This window comes from Pleurodeles waltl, chromosome 7, assembly GCF_031143425.1.
Source record: "Pleurodeles waltl isolate 20211129_DDA chromosome 7, aPleWal1.hap1.20221129, whole genome shotgun sequence".
NCBI classification, from domain to species: domain Eukaryota; kingdom Metazoa; phylum Chordata; class Amphibia; order Caudata; family Salamandridae; genus Pleurodeles; species Pleurodeles waltl.
In genome coordinates this window covers 1374477745-1374494852 of record NC_090446.1, presented here as the reverse complement: position 1 = coordinate 1374494852, position 17108 = coordinate 1374477745, and the positions used below count along the sequence as shown (strand labels likewise).

The 17108-nt window shown below is 45.6% G+C and overlaps 1 protein-coding gene across 2 annotated transcripts in view; it reads left to right on the top strand.

Moving 5' to 3' along the window:
• Positions 1-17108, top strand: part of LOC138246342 (circularly permutated Ras protein 1-like) — a 214958-nt gene that overhangs the window by 82291 nt on the left and 115559 nt on the right. For both annotated transcript variants that reach the window (XM_069200855.1, XM_069200856.1), the window contains exons 4-6: positions 5256-5396; positions 7132-7272; positions 12132-12206. In XM_069200855.1, the coding sequence (XP_069056956.1) occupies positions 5256-5396; positions 7132-7272; positions 12132-12206 (357 nt within the window). The remainder of the gene's footprint in view (positions 1-5255; positions 5397-7131; positions 7273-12131; positions 12207-17108) is intronic.

The window sequence follows — 17108 nt, the reverse complement described above, 5'->3', positions numbered from 1 at the left end:
AGTTTGTAGGTAGGGAACAAAGTAGAGTGCCCGGAATGAAGGGCTAAGGATAGGTAGGAAGTAGGTAGGCAAGGGCTGGACAAGAGAAATTCAGCAAGCAGGAAGCTATGTTAGAGGAGAAAGAGGAAAATAATATGTTCATGTCGATTATCATGGTGCAACCCATTTAGGGCATTGTGAAAAATGCAGCCTGATGTGAATGTGCACCATGCTTGATATGGGGCCCACATGGTCATATTTCCTGGTGCAAGAAATCATTCTGGCCACTGCCCTGATAGGAGCTATATGAATTTCAGGACGACCTGTGAGACTGAACATCCCAGAGACAAAGTAGAAGATGATTACGACATGTACCTCCTGTTTGAGATCATCCTTGGGTTTAAAAGATTTATTAGATTTTAGAAGCTTTAGTTGGTGGCTAGCACTTTTGTTTATTCCATTATCGTGCTGTTGCAAATTTACCTACTTTATTGTCAAGAATGAAGCCTAGAGTGTATGAAGCTTAAAAACACTTTAAGTAGTGTAAATCAGACATCCTCTGCTTCTTGGCGTATTTGCCACATCTATCAAATGCTGAATAAGGTTTTTAGTGCTAAATACAATATTAGTGGACAGTCTGATGTTGACATTGGCAGGAGGTAACTGTGCTATTGTTAGTGTGAGAGCTGATAATGAGGAACTCTGTTTTGTCTGATTTTATCATTGTAGGACTGCAGCACCAAATCCAAATCCACTGAGAGCACTTTACTTAATGTTTTATGGTGAACTGTATCAAATAATGCCTATAAGCCCAGTTGACTCAATAGGCAAGCGTCACCTTTATTGAGCACCTGAAAAGCGTCAATAACATTGTTGAATATTTTAGTTTCTGTAACATGGCCATGTTGGGATCCCAATTGGCAAAGGTTAAACTAAGACTTAGAATAAATATGTTAGTTAAGTTTAGAGGCCACACATTTCTGAAGAATTATGGCTAGGAATGGGAAGCCAGAGACACTGTGGTAGTTTTCCATATTTTTTCCAGACCAACTTAGGAATCCTTTAAAGTAGATCTGATCATTTTTTTTAAGATCAACTGAGGAATTCTTTGCATTAGATCTGATCATTCTTTCCAGATCAACTTAGGAATTTTTTACAATAGGTCTGATAATTGCCCTTTTGAAGGATGCATGAATGTCACCCCCGTCCAGAGAGGAATTTGTGGTCTTCTTTCAATGCAGGAAGAGAAAAGGGCAGATTGGTTTAGCTAGACAAGAAGGAATGGGATACCCCAAAGTTTTACATACCAAGACTAATTCTGCCACTGCCTCCAAACTTAAAAGGATAAAATAAACTGATTTTATCTGTTTTAGGGATCTAGATTTTACTTTGATTTAGCTGGTTGAGTATGTCTGCCTGCCCTTTTTGAGGTTCCTAGTTAGGGCAGTTGATGGAGATTTTCTCCACATGCAGGTTCATTCATGATGGTGTGAAGGAAAATGGCTCCTTGTTGCAGTCCCCCCCCCACACACATTTTGCCTGATATTGATGCTGACTTGACTGAAAAGTGTGCTGGGATCCTGCTAACCAGGCCCAGCACCAGTGTTCTTTCACTTAAAAATGTACCATTGTTTCCACAATTGGCACACCCCTGGCACACAGATAAGTCCCTGGTAAAAGGTACCAGTGGTACCAAGGGCCATGTGACCAGGGAAAGTTCCTAAGGGCTGCAGCATGTGTTGTGCCACCCTAAGGGACCTGTCACCTAACACATGCACACTGCCATTGCAGATTGCATTTGTTGGTGAGGAGAAAAAGGCAAAGTCGACATGGCATCCCCTGGGGATGCCATGCACACAAAATACTGCCTGTGGCATAGGTAAGTCACCCCTCTAGCAGGCCTTAAAGCCCTAAGGAAGGGTGCACTATACCACAGGTGATGGCATAGCTGCATGAGCAATATGCCCTACAGTGTCTAAGTCCATTCATTGACATTGTAAGTACATAGGCCATATTAAGTATATGGTCTGGGAGTTTGTCAAGACAAACTCCACAGCTCCATAATGGCTACACTGAATAGTGGGAAGTTTGGTATCAAACTTCTCAGAATAATAAATCCACACTGATGCCAGTGCTGGATTTATTACAAAATGCACACAGAAGGTATCTTAGAGATGCCCCCTGTACTTTACCCAAACCTTCAGTGCAGTACCGACTGGTCTGCGTCAGCCTGCCACTGAGGGACGAGTTTCTGACCTCCTGGGGTGAGAGCCTTTGTGCTCTCTGAGGCCAGAAACAAAGCCTGCACTGGGTGGATGTGCTTAACACCTCCCCCCTGCAGGAACTGTACCACCTAGCAGTGAGCGTCAAAGGCTCAGGCTTCGTGTTACAATGCCCCAGGGTACTCCAGCTAGTGGAGATGCCCGCCCCCCGGACACAGCCCCCACTTTTGGCGGAAAGTCCGGAGGAGATAATGAGAAAAACAAGGAGGAGTCACCCTCCAGCCAGGACAGCCCCTGAGCTGAGGTGACCCCTTCCTTAGAAAATCCTCCATCTTGCTTTGGAGGATTTCCCTCAATAGGATTAGGGATGTACCCTCCTCCCCAAAGGGAGGAGCCACAAGGAGGGTGAAACCCCCCTCCGGGGCAGTAGCCATTGGCTACTGCCCTCCAGCCCTAAACACACCCCTAAATTTAGTATTTAGGGGCGACCCTAAACCCAGGAAAACAAATTTTCTGATGACCAAAAGAAGAAGAAGGACTGCTGACCTGAAAGCCCCGCAGAAACAATGGAGACGACGACTGACTTAGCCCCAGCCCTACCGGTCTGTCTTCAGACTCAAAGAACCTGCAACAGCGACGCATCCAGTGGGACCAGCGACCTCTGCCGACTCAAAGGACTGCCCTGCAACCCAAAGGACCAAGAAACTCCAGAGGACAGCGGCTCTGTCCAAACAACAAAGAAACCATCTTTAAAGGGACTCCTGCCTCACTCCTGAAGCGCGAGTCCCGAACACTCTGCACCCAACGGCCCCGGCTCGAGCCCAGAGAAACCAACACTGCAGCGAGGACCCGCAGGCATCTCCCAAGACGTGGACACCCTGAGATGACCTCCCTGCACCCCCACGGCGACGCCTGCAGAGAGAACCCAGAGGATCCCCCTGACCGCTGCTGCTCAGTAACAAAGAACCCAATGCCTGGAAGAAGCACTGCACCCACAGCCCCCAGGCCCGAGAGGAACCAACTACCGGTGCAGGAGTGACCAGCAGGCGACCCTCATCGTTGCCCAGTTGGTGGCTGGCCCGAGAAGCCTCCCTATGCTCTGCCTGCATCGCAAGAGTGACCCCCGGGTCCCTCCATTGAAACCAATTCAAAACCCAACACCTACTTAGCACACTGCACCGGGCCGCCCCTGTGCCGCTGAGAGTGTATTTTGTGTGCCTGTTTGGGACCCCCCGGTGCTCTACAAAACCCCCCGGGTCTGCTCCCCGAGGACCCAGGTACTTACCTGCTAGCAGACTGGAACCGGAGCACCCCTAGTTTCCATAGGCGCCCATGTTATTTGGGCCCCTCTTTGACCTCTGCACCTGACCGGCCCTGTGTTGCTGCTGCTGGGTGTTTGGGGTTGAGTTGAACCCCCAACAGTGGGCTGCCTATGCCCCGGAGCCTGAACTTGTAAGTGTTTTAATTACCGGCTACACTAAATTGTACTTACCTCCCCCAGGAACTGTTGATTTTTGCAGTGTTCACTTTTAAAATAGCTTATTGCCATTTTTGCCAAAACTGTGTACATTACTGTTTTCCTTCAAAGTTCTATATTTACCTATGACAAGTACCTTACAATTTATGTACTTACTTGATTCTGAATCTTGTGGTTCTAAAATAAATTAAGAAAATAATATTTTTCTATATAAAAACCTAGTGGCCTTTAGTTAAGTCTTTAAGTGTGTGTTCCCATTTGTTGCCTGTGTGTATAACAAATGCTAACACTACCCTCTGATAAGCCTACTGCTGGACCACACTACCACAAATAGAGCATTAGTATTATCTATTATTCCCACTATCAACCGCTAAGGGGAACCCTTGGACTCTGTGCACACTATCTCTCACTTTGAGATAGTATATACAGAGCCAACTTCCTACACAGTGTATGACTGTTGTTGTCCACATGTAAGATCATGTTAGTTGGTGTGTTACCTCTCTGCAAGGATGTTAAGACCTTGGTTTGAATAGGTGTAAATAATATTCTTTTAGGGAGTAACCTCACATGCAGTAGCTTACCTTCTCAACTTCAAATTCCAAAACTGTGTAGTTCCCTTACATACTGCAAACCCAACACTGAAAAGTCAACTCTCACATACAGACAACATAAAGCCATAAACCTTGAAACCACACAATAACCTTGTCCATTCAGCTATAACCCCCAACATTTGGTAGGGATCATCATGCATGCAGCCCAGTACACTATCACTGGGCAGTAACTCCACATGTTGTAAACACCAACGCAGCATAGTAAACTCTCACACCCAGACAACACCCAGCTATAGGCCTTGGCACCAGGCAGTAACCCCATCCAGTCAGCCACAATCCCCAGCGTTGGGCAGTGATCTTGCTTTCAGGTGTGTACACCAGCACTGGGCACTAATCTCACACATAGGTGTGTGCTCATAGACGGACCAGTAAACTCTCACACACAGACAACACACATCCATAAACCTTGGCAACAGGCATTAACCTCATCTGATCAGCTCTAATCCCCAGCATTGGGGCATGATCTTGCCTGCAGGTCTGTACACCATTGCAGGACAGTAAGCTCACGCACTGGCATAATGCGCAAATGCTGGCCAGTAACGTCACACAATAGTGTATAAAATTAAGCTCTTGGCAGTAGTCTCACAAACCTGAATATAAACCCCGTCACTTGACAGTAACCTGAAGCAGCTGTGCAGAGCCTTCTGCACCAGAAAGCAAGCTCAGACACATCTATATTACTGATCAATTAACAGTAACCTCACACTCTAAGGTTTAAACCCCAGTTATGAGCAGCAACAAGACCCATTTGGCTATACACCCGAGCACTGAAAGGTAACCTCACACACCCTGACATAAACACCAACCCACCCCAGTCCCCACTACCACAACCCATCCGTCCATTTCACTGATGCTGTAACCTCACACACTCAGCTATAAACACCAGCAGAAGTCAGCTTTTTTGGATACCCTGTACTTACCAATGTATTTTTTTCTGATAACAATATTATTCCTATGTTTCTCTAGATGACCATGAATATTTGGAGGTCCTGCCTTCATTCAATGACACAAGCGCAGATCATGGCAGGTACAGTGAGTTTCCCCACCCCCGGGCTCCGCCTCCTGTTCCGCGGCGTACGCATCTAAAGCCGTTGTCTCACCCATCTGGTAAGGCTTCTTCTAAATGTGTTTAATGTATTTCACCCTTGAGGGCCCAGCACATTGTCTTCTTCAGGCTTCATTCCCTGATCCTTGGCCCATGAGTCCCCTGAAGCAGCTGCACATCTATGGAGTTACTCAAAGTGAAGTTATTCAGTGGCTGAAGAGGGCTCACCCATTCCCTGTGCTGTATACTGTAGTGGATGGAAAGAAAATGTGAATGACACAACAGCAAACCAATTGATGAAGAGAACTGGTTGTAAGCCCCTTTAAGTAACTATGCTAAACAAATAATTTAAGTGAAAGTAAAAGGTTGTGACTAACTGCAGACCTAAAATTATGTATTTCTTTAACATGCAACAGCGTTTCCCCTCAGTACCTCAGATTATATCACGACCTTGAGAGGCATTTATTAAAAGTGATCGTTTTTAAGCATAAAGTGGAACCTTTCATGCTCCCTGTTCCTCCCTGACGACAATGTGGTTAGGGAATTAAGAGACACTTTTTTCTATTAATCAGACACCAGAGGTTTTTGTACAGTGCACGTCCTAAACCCCCATGAATGTACTGTCATGTCTGATAATGAAGAAAAAGGAAGCTCGGTGAAGTAAAATATTTGCCAAGAATCAAGCAATTTTGACCAGCGGGGAAGCTGGGATTGATCCCAGGTTTTCTGGTTTTACATTGTGCAATTCAGCCACTCTCTTTTTTACATCAAAGGTCACTGCTTTGTTTTTATTTATTTGTGCATGAGGTTTTAGCATGGATGCCGGGCAGAATCCACTTGCAAGCTTGGATCTTTTTGGGCTCGATTGCCCTAGAGGACCGCGAGCTGAACCAGAGCAAGTAGCTCATCCACCTCTACTATGCATCTTTGCAGATCTCCACGAGGGCTCTATACCTGACACTTTTTCCCCTACAAACCCTTTACGTTGCCCCTGTGGCCACTGCTGCCCTTGCTCAGTAGCACCTTGAGCTCCTGAATATTGCGCCATGTTACATCTGCGGCCCTTGCGCATTGGACCCATGCCATCTGCTGCTTGTGCACATTCGTTTCCTGTGGCACCTGAACATTGGTACATGTTGTATCTGTGTACCTTGCACATCGGATAAAGTTACATCTGTGTCCCTTGCACATTGGACACTGTGCCACTTGAGTTCCCTGTACATTGGTTTCCTGTGGCATCTGAGTATTGGTGCATGTTGTGTGTGTCCCTTACACATTATACCATGTCCTACTTGCTGGTCCTGCACATTGGTTTCAATGGCACGCGAATATTGATTCATCTTCCACATGTGGCCATTACACATTGTACCATGTGCCACTTGCTGCTCATGCACGTTGATTACCTGTGGCAAGTGAGTACTGGTTCATGTTGCATCTGTGACTCTTGCAGATTATACCGTGTGCCATTCAATGCCCCTCCATATTGGTTTCCTGTGGAACCTAAGTATTGGTCCATTTTACATCTGTGGCTCTTGTGCATTGGACCCTGTGCCACTTGCTGCTTCTGCACATTGGTTTCATGTGGCACCTGAGTACTGATGGATTGTTGCATCAGTGGCCCCCTGATAATTGACCCTGTGCCGCTAGTTATTGTGCACTTTGATTCCCTGTGGCACCTGAATATTGGTCCATGCTGCATCTGTGGTCCTTCACATTAAACACTGTCAACTTTTTTGGATACCCTGCACTTGCCAATGTATTTTTTTCTATAACAATATTATTCCTATGTTTCTCTAGATGACCATGAATATTTGGAGGTCCTGCCTTCATTCAATGACACAAGCGCAGATCATTCCAGGTACAGTGAGTTTCCTCACCCCCAGGCTCCGCCTCCTGTTCCGCGGCGTACGCATCTAAAGCCGTTGTCTCACCCATCTGGTAAGGCTTCTTCTAAATGTGTTTAATATATTTCACCCTTGAGGGCCCAGCACATTGTCTTCTTCAGGCTTCGTTCCCTGATCTTTGGCCCATGAGTCCCCTGAAGCAGCTGCACATCTATCGATGTCTCTGTGGAGTTCCTGTAGGTCTTAAAACATTGTGTACCTTGCATCGCTGTGTGTTAGAGATGAACATGCCAACAAGAGTGCCAAGGATCTGGCTTGGCACTATGTCCCTTAGCACGTGCTTTAAATGCAAAATGGCAATAAAACTATGTTAAAAGGGGGGAAAAAGAACTACATGTGTCATATGATAAAGTCTTTTCCAAATTTAAACTAGTGGATGACGTCTGGGTGAAAACCCCTAGAGCGAATTATGTTGTGCAGATAATTTTAGTAAAACCAAAAGGTCTTGGCTAACAGCAGACCTAATAAAGACAATTGATCTGGCGTTGTCTGCCAGCCTCTTAACTTGTAATGCTTTTTTGTAATTGTTTTGTAAACCTTTATCACAAATAGAAAGAGAAGGTGAAAAGATAGATAAACAGATGGGCTTGCAAAGATAGCCCGAAACAGTGTGGTTTAGTGATATCTGGAGAGGCTGTATGGATAGTGTTTCATAGATAAATAGATAGAGATAGATTAAAAAGCACAGCTTCAGTTTAACAAATATAAAATTTAAAAGAGTAACATACAAGAGCACTGAAAGCAAACTAGAAATCCATACATGTAGGACATACAGGCTCATTTGGTTTGCAAGAATAACTGTAGTCAACTAACCTGCACACCAGCGCGAGATACAGGAGTTTAGTTATAAATGCACTTCATTGAATATAATCTAAAAAAGGCTAACTTGATAAAGAACAGTTTCACATGGAGACAATCTAGTATGCTGTGAAACAGCAGCACTCAGATAAACAAAGGCCACTCCATAATTAATTTACAACATCATTAGCAGGAGACAGGAACCAGTACAGCTGGAGAGTGCCATCTGCTCACATCCAAGCAACATGAAGGGCTGGTAGAAATCATTCTGCCATCACACCAGGCTCTAAATACAAAGGCAACGCTGAAGTAATAATAAAATAAAAACAAACAAGAAAAACAGTGGCACCTCAGGGAGCTACCTTGCGTGCATGTGGTTGCACTCTTTATGAAAGAGCAAAATGGAGTTACTCAAAGTGAAGTTATTCAGTGGCTGAAGAGGGCTGACCCATTTCCCTGTGCTGTATCCTGTAGTGCATGGAAAGAACATGTGAATGACACAAGAGGAAACCAATTGATGAAGAGAGCTGGCTGTAAGCCCCTTTAAGTAACTATGTTATACAAATAATTTAAGTATAATTAAAAGGTCGTGACTAACTCCAGACCTAAAATGATGTATTTCTTTAACATGCAAAAGTGTTTCCCCTCAGTACATCAGATTATATCGCGACCTTGAGAGGCATTTATTAAAAGTGATAGTTTTTAAGCCTAAAGTGGAAGCATTCATGCTCCCTGTTCCTCCCTGATGACAATGTGGTTAGGGAATTAAGAGACACTTTTTTCTATTAATCAGACACCAGAGGTTTTTGTACAGTGCACGTCCTAAACCCCCATGAATGTGCTGTCATCTCTGATAATGAAGAAAAAGGAAGCTTGGTGAAGTAAAATATTTGCCAAGAATCAAGCAATTTTGTCCAGCGGGGAAGCTGGGATTGACCCCAGGTTTTCTGGTTTTACATTGTGAAATTCAGCCACTCTCTTTTTTACATCAAAGGTCACTGCTTTGTTTTTATTTATTTGTGCATGAGGTTTTAGCATGGGTGCTGGGCAGAATCCACTTGCAAGCTTGGATCTTTTTGGGCTCGAATGCCCTATAGGACCGCGAGCTGAACCAGAGCAAGTAGCTCATCCACCTCTACTATGCATCTTTGCAGATCTCCACGAGGGCTCTATACATGACACTTTTTCCCCTACAAACCCTTTACGTTGCCCCTGTGGCCACTGCCGCCCTTGCTCAGTAGCACCTTGAGCTCCTGAATATTGCGCCATGTTACATCTGCGGCCCTTGCGCATTGGACCCATGCCATCTGCTGCTTGTGCACATTAGTTTCCTGTGGCACCTGAACATTGGTACATGTTGTATCTGTGTACCTTGCACATCGGATAAAGTTACATCTGTGTCCCTTGCACATTGGACACTGTGCCACTTGAGTTCCCTGTACATTGGTTTCCTGTGGCATCTGAGTAAGGGTGCATGTTGTGTGTGTCCCTTACACATTATACCATGTCCTACTTGCTGGTCCTGCACATTGGTTTCAATGGCACGCGAATATTGATTCATCTTCCACATGTGGCCCTTACACATTGTACCATGTGCCACTTGCTCCTCATGCACGTTGATTACCTGTGGCAAGTGAGTACTGGTTCATGTTGCATCTGTGACTCTTGCAGATTATACCGTGTGCCATTCAATGCCCCTCCATATTGGTTTCCTGTGGAACCTAAGTATTGGTCCATTTTACATCTGTGGCTCTTGTGCATTGGACCCTGTGCCACTTGCTGCTTCTGCACATTGGTTTCATGTGGCACCTGAGTACTGATGGATTGTTGCATCAGTGGCCCCCTGATAATTGACCCTGTGCCGCTAGTTATTGTGCACTTTGATTCCCTGTGGCACCTGAATATTGGTCCATGCTGCATCTGTGGCCCGTCACATTAAACACTATCCCAGTTGCTGCTCCTGCACATTGGTTTCCTGTGGCACCTCAGGATTGGTGCATGATACATGTGTGCCCCTTGCACATTATACCCTGTGCCATTTACTGCTCCTGCAACATGGGTTTCACATGTCACCTGAATATTGGCCCATGTTGCATATGTGTCCCTTGCACGGTGTACCCGGTGCCACTTGCTGATCGCGCACATTGGTTCCTGCAGCCTGTACAACTCCTGTGCAATAGTCAGTGGGGCCTGTAGTGTTTATACTCAATGATACAGTGGGCTCTGCAGCTCCTGAAAAATGGTTTCTGTGACTCCTGCTCCCGCTGCAGCTCCTGGGTGCATCTTCCTGTGGTCTCTGCTCTTGCACAAAAGCAAGGTTACAATATATCTTTTTTTTTTTTTATTCTCATAAAACGTTGAATGCTGCATTTCCAAATGCGTCTATTGTGGACGCAGAAATTCAGTGCATGACCAGGAATGCGAAAACTAGTAGCTGCTGCTGCCAGGAAGGGGTGGGGGGCGGGGATCAGCACACAGAGTGGTGGGGTGGAAGGGGAACCAATAATAAAAAAAAAAAATGTACCTGCCGCCTCGATTCTTCCTGTCTTCTTCATCCTCTCCCCACCCAATCCTGATGCTTCTATCATGCTGTTACCAGTACCGCCGGAATTGGCCTGAGTGGGCAGAAACGCCCATCAGGGAGGGAGTGAGAGACTTCTCTTGGTCTCCACCCAGCTGTGCAACACAGCCGTGTGGAGAGTTCTAAGTGCACGTCAGTTTGGCAAGTCTCGGCCAGCCGGCCGGCCAAATTAACCTGCTCACTTAGAAGTCCACGTACGACTGTTTCATTATTTTAATGATGATCACGGGAGGACAAATTTAAAAATGAACAATTTGTAATGAACAATTAATGTACCAATAGATGGGGACTATAATTCCCTCATTCTGTGCTTCACTTTGTGCTTAAATTGTAGTGAGACAGAATGTCGGGGGAGGGCACTACATGCTCCTGGGCAAACGTTTGAGTGTGAAAATGCCTTTCTCTAACAAGGCGGCCCATCTCTTGTGCATGTTTGGCTGTAAGCATTCATAGAACTAGGTATACTGATTTGGCCATTTGTCCGCTATCAGATGAATACTCTTCCTGTAATGTGGTAGCACCAGTTTTGTATTTGCAAGAATGACCTTGTTCAAAACAGTTTAGGCCACAAGGGTCCAGTCCGGAGTAACCAGCAGTTACCTATGGTAGTGCAGAGAATTCATTGAGACGACTGAAACAGAAGTAGCCTGTAATCTTTCTGATTTAGTGTAAACTTGGGGATGTTAACTGTGGTAGTATGTTGCCCACCAGGGCCCGTACAGCTTGCGCGGAGTGGTGTTGGAGCACTTGTCTGCTGGCCAGAGCAGTGGCCGGACAGTCTTCGAACATCAGTGAGGAATGATCCCTTTCCCCGTAGCTTGCCTTGGGCAGTGTTAAAGTGGAGGCTGGTGGTTATTAAGCTCAGGTTTCTGCTTGAACAACTAGCACCCTCACCACATGCTTAGACCTACCTTGTCTTGAATGCTGAAGGTGGACCTGGCATTAAGATGGCTTGGACTTTGAGGACCAGGAGCAGTGAATACCAACAGCTTCACACCATCCAGCCTTACTTCATTCTCCATCTTACTTGGAAATCTGGGTGAAGCAAGGCTCTATCGCCGGCATCCTGGTGGAAGCCGTATCTGCCTCTGTGCTTGTCTAGGCGACGGAACTGGAGGGGGGTTTAAGAGACGTGGCATTTCCAAGAGCTGCAAGCCACTGTATTAAGAACAGGAGATGCAAGGAGTATGCAGGAACCAGTGAAAGTATGTGATTAGTTCAAAGATATGTAATCCAGATACTGCACTATTATCTTATATACAGTGCCATGGTGTTAATGTCTGGAACGTTCCTATGTTTTGCAAACATGGCAGTCAGTAGCGGAAGCTTAACACAGAGATGGGACACAAGCCTGGCCAAGAAGGGAATTAAGGCTTCCATTTTGTTTCTCTTTACTCCTGTAGATAGGTATATGCAGTTCAAAAAGTATCACACACTGTCAGATCTGCAGCTCTAACAATGTGCCCTGATAAATGTTGGGTAAAGTCCTGACACAGATCTGTTTTTTCTGACAGCTCCTCCACCAGAACACCTTCAGGTCAATTGCAACATCGTTCTATTCAACGTTTCTAAGCTGGTGGATGTCACTGGTAAGAAAATATGTACTTGCAAATAACCAGTCAAACAGGGTAGTCAGGAACAGAGGAAGTGTTTCTTCTGAAGCATAGTAAAAGCAACACAGTGTAGCCCCCCATGGGTGAGGAACCCAAGCCTCCCACAGGTGCAAAGGCATTGGAGTGACAAGTAAGCAATGTGTACCGTGTGATGAGTCCATGCCTTGCCTTCAGAGGGACCCCGCAGAAACCCCATTCCTAGGTGCATAAGTGATACACTAAGCGTGTTTGGTGATAATTGTTTTTCATGATAGAACTAACCATAACGAGCATTGACAAAGCCAATGCGGCTGTCCTTGGCAAGCAGGTACGATGGATTGTTTTTCTTTTTTTATTGCAAACACATCCCACAAAAATAAAAGTAAAAAAATGATGCCACTGCCTAAACTTGACAGCCATGTGTCTGCAATAAAACAATTTAAATTAACAAAAACTATTGTGTATAACTTTAAAGAACAGGGTAGATGCTTTCTAGCATACGTTTGCAATAAATAAATAAAATTAACCAACACCCTACCTTGCCAAGACCTATTCAATTGACAGTGCTTTTTTAAAGTGTATTTCAGTGTTGTTTCCAAAGGCTGTTTTAGGAATGTATGGCTCAGCTTCTGATTAGGGCAAAACATGTATTGATCCAGTGAATGTTGGTTGTTATACATTGATGGACAAATAATTACATAGGTATTGTTTTTCTTTTAACAACCATTTGCTTTGATGGCCTCATGTGGCCTAGAGATGTGAGACTCTGACTAGTAGCATTGCCTACTATGAACTAAACGTACTAAATTTCTATTAAATGATTACAAGTATATACAGGGTCCAGCAGCAGCAGCTGCAAGGCTTTGAAAATAAAACAATGATAATCAATGTTATTATTGTTTTATTTTTAAAGGGGTGGGCCGCGGGGGATGACAGCAATGGAGGGGCGTGCACAGAGCACTCCCCTCAGTGCACATGTATGTTTGGCCGGCTGACTTGGGCCGGCCAAACACACATGCGCACAGGGCTCTCTCCATCCCAGCACTGTGTTGCCGGGCTGGAGAGAGCAGGTACAGGCTCCCACTCTGCCTTGGAGCTCTCTGAGCAGCATCATGATTGGCGGCAAGGCAGGCTGGGAGCCTGTGCCTGCAGCGCTGCAGAGAGGGGCGGTGTGCTTAAGGTGTCCTGCCACTTTGCCCAGTCGCCAGCCGTGACTGATTATATATACAAAAAGCAATAGAATGAAATGCAGTTATAGTCTTCTGCTAGAAGCCCTTAGCGAACTGAAGGTAACACTCTCCGCTCAGATGGTGCTGGAGCTGTGGAAGTGTGGAAACCGAGAACAAATACATGAGAACACTGCTTGTTAAAAAGGGATGCAAAAGTATTGCATTACACACAACATACTTCTACATGCTGTTGTACAGTATCACTGCCATTCACTTCAATGCCTCATACCTGTTGGCCTGATAAATAACTCCCCACTGCTCATTGATGAACAGCACAGTAACACTGGCACGAGGGACCGTGCACGAGCATTGAGCGGTTTGCACCGGAAACTGCAGCAGCAGCATAACATGGTGTCCTCTCTGTGGCAACAACATGGCAAGAAGGCATTCCCTTTCCTTTTCTATTTCCCTTTCCTTTTGCTTTTCCTTTTGCCTTCCCTTTGCCTTTCCATTTGCCTTTCCCTTCCTTTCCTTAAAAAAGGATTCAAAAAAGCCATTACTTTACCTCATGGTGCAGGGAAAAGAGGCCACTGTTCAAACCTATCTTAGGTTCTGATTTGCAAATTGGGCATAGAGGCCAGATAGGGAATGAATACTCAGATTGTAGAAAGAGGATACCCAGACTGAGAATCAAACCCAGCCCTAGTAAAATTTACAGACCACCCCCACACAACACCGTGCAATCGAGTGAAACAAGTGAGTCTGGCCTTGACCCTCTGCAGTGGGTTGCAGAAAAGGGTATCTTCCCACAGAAAACCAAATTATGAACATCATAACACACTTTTTATAGAATAATTTACAGCAAGTTATGGACCAAAACATCTGCATTATTACAATAGTTCAGTGTGTGTCACAGGAACAGTAATTCTCCAAAGCAGAACATTGTGTGTGTGCTTATGAAAATGTGTACCAGAAACAAAAAAACACATAGATGGGAATCTAGCAGAACAGACTTCATTGAGGATGCATTGCTTATCTGATGCAAAGTGCCCCACCAAGAAAAAGGCCATGCAGAATCCCATGTCAAGAGGAATACCACCAGTTTTAAAGTCTGTGTTAGCATATGATGCCCATCACTTTTTATGTGCCTAGCATGAGTCAAAAGCAGTTTTGCAACTTTAAAAATATTAGGTTAACTATACCTGCTAGAGGCATTATTCAGGGAATATACATCTATTCTAAGCCAATCTCTTCTCTGCCCAGGTCTCCTTTCCTCAAGGGTGCAGGGTGTCGCTAGTTTTCCATTTTGTGCCAGCCCCCCCCCTTTCTTTTTCTATGAAAGATTAAATATGCCATTATTGATAGAGTGGCTGGTATTTGAAGAAAGCTTGGGTTTTAATTGGCCAAAGCTTCTCCCCCACTGCCTCCCAAGAAGGATAATTAATGTCTCCACCCAGCCAGTAGTTGCACCTTATCGGTTCTTTGAAAGGAGACTTTGGGCCTGATTTAGAGTTTGGCCTACTCCGTCACAAACGTGACAGATATCCCGTCTGCCATATTACGATCTTAATAGGCTATTATGGGATCGTAATGCGGTGGACGGGATATCCCTCACCTCTGTGACGAAGTAACTCCCTCAGCCAAACTCTAAATCAGGCCCTTTGCGTCCTGGCCCGAGAAATGTTTATGGGGGAGGCTTTCACCATGAGTGGTAGGAACAGGCTTTGGTTCTTGAGAAGTCCTCCTGGAGTGACCTGTTTTTCACGCAGAGGAAACTGTAATTCCTAGTGTGCATAATATCAGGCCCTTAGCTAGAAGGAAAAAGAAGATGGTAAAGTTGACTGAAGGCAACATAAATGTATTGTTGAGAAAATCAGCTATTCATGAGCCTTGCAAATCTTCTGGCAAAGAACTGATGCCAAGAGCATCTGTGTGACCAGAAGGTCTAGTACCTGACGTATACCAGGACTGCAAGAATATTGGACTCACATTATTCCCAGACCACTCAGTACAATCCTTGGCTGTGGTGTGGTGGTGTCCTGTGTAGTTCACCGAATATGCCCAAACATGAAAGAGTGCATAAAACAGTAACGTATGAAACATACAGAAATGTGATTATTGGTCTTCTTCACCAGTGGCAAAAAGAAAGTATCTAGCATTTGATATCAGGGTAAATAATAAACAAACACAGCCATACTAGCCGCACTGGGCATCGTGCATGTCCCCAGGAAGCTGGGAGGATGGGGGCCGCTTTTGCAGCGGGGGCCGGTTTAACGCATCTGTTGAGGATAGTTCGTAGCGTTGTTGTAGGAAGTTGGCTCTGTATGTGCTATTTCAAAGTAAGGAATAGCATGCACAGAGTCCAAGGGTTCCCCTTAGAGGTAAGATAGTGGCAAAAAGAGATAATACTAATGCTCTATTTTGTGGTAGTGTGGTCGAGCAGTAGGCTTATCCAAGGAGTAGTGTTAAGCATTTGTTGTACATACACATAGGCAATAAATGAGGTACACACACTCAGAGACAAATCCAGCCAATAGGTTTTTGTATAGAAAAATATCTTTTCTTAGTTTATTTTAAGAACCACAGGTTCAAATTCTACATGTAATATCTCATTCGAAAGGTATTGCAGGTAAGTACTTTAGGAACTTCAAATCATCAAAATTGCATGTATACTTTTCAACTTATTCACAAATAGCTGTTTTAAAAGTGGACACAGTGCAATTTTCACAGTTCCTAGGGGAGGTAAGTATTTGTTAGGTTAACCAGGTAAGTAAGACACTTACAGGGCTTAGTTCTTGGTCCAAGGTAGCCCACCGTTGGGGGTTCAGAGCAACCCCAAAGTCACCACACCAGCAGCTCAGGGCCGGTCAGGTGCAGAGTTCAAAGTGGTGCCCAAAACACATAGGCTAGAATGGAGAGAAGGGGGTGCCCCGGTTCCGGTCTGCTTGCAGGTAAGTACCCGCGTCTTCGGAGGGCAGACCAGGGGGGTTTTGTAGGGCACCGGGGGGGACACAAGCCCACACAGAAATTTCACCCTCAGCAGCGCGGGGGCGGCCGGGTGCAGTGTAGAAACAAGCGTCGGGTTTGTAATGGAAGTCAATGGGAGATCTAGGGATCTCTTCAGCGCTGCAGGCAGGCAAGGGGGGGGTTCCTCGGGGAAACCTCCACTTGATCAAGGGAGAGGGACTCCTGGGGGTCGCTCCTCCAGTGAAAGTCCGGTCCTTCAGGTCCTGGGGGTTGCGGGTGCAGGGTCTCTCCCAGGTGTCGGGACTTAGGATTCAAAGAGTCGCGGTCAGGGGAAGCCTCGGGATTCCCTCTGCAGGCGGCGCTGTGGGGGCTCAGGGGGGACAGGTTTTTGTACTCACAGTCTTAGAGTAGTCCTGGGGTCCCTCCTGAGGTGTTGGATCGCCACCAGCCGAGTCGGGGTCGCCGGGTGCAGTGTTGCAAGTCTCACGCTTCTTGCGGGGAGCTTGCAGGGTTCTTTAAAGCTGCTGGAAACAAAGTTGCAGCTTTTCTTGGAGCAGGTCCGCTGTCCTCGGGAGTTTCTTGTCTTTTCGAAGCAGGGGCAGTCCTCAGAGGATGTCGAGGTCGCTGGTCCCTTTGGAAGGCGTCGCTGGAGCAGGATCTTTGGAAGGCAGGAGACAGGCCGGTGAGTTTCTGGAGCCAAGGCAGTTGTCGTCTTCTGGTCTTCCTCTGCAGGGGTTTTCAGCTAGGCAGTCCTTCTTCTTGT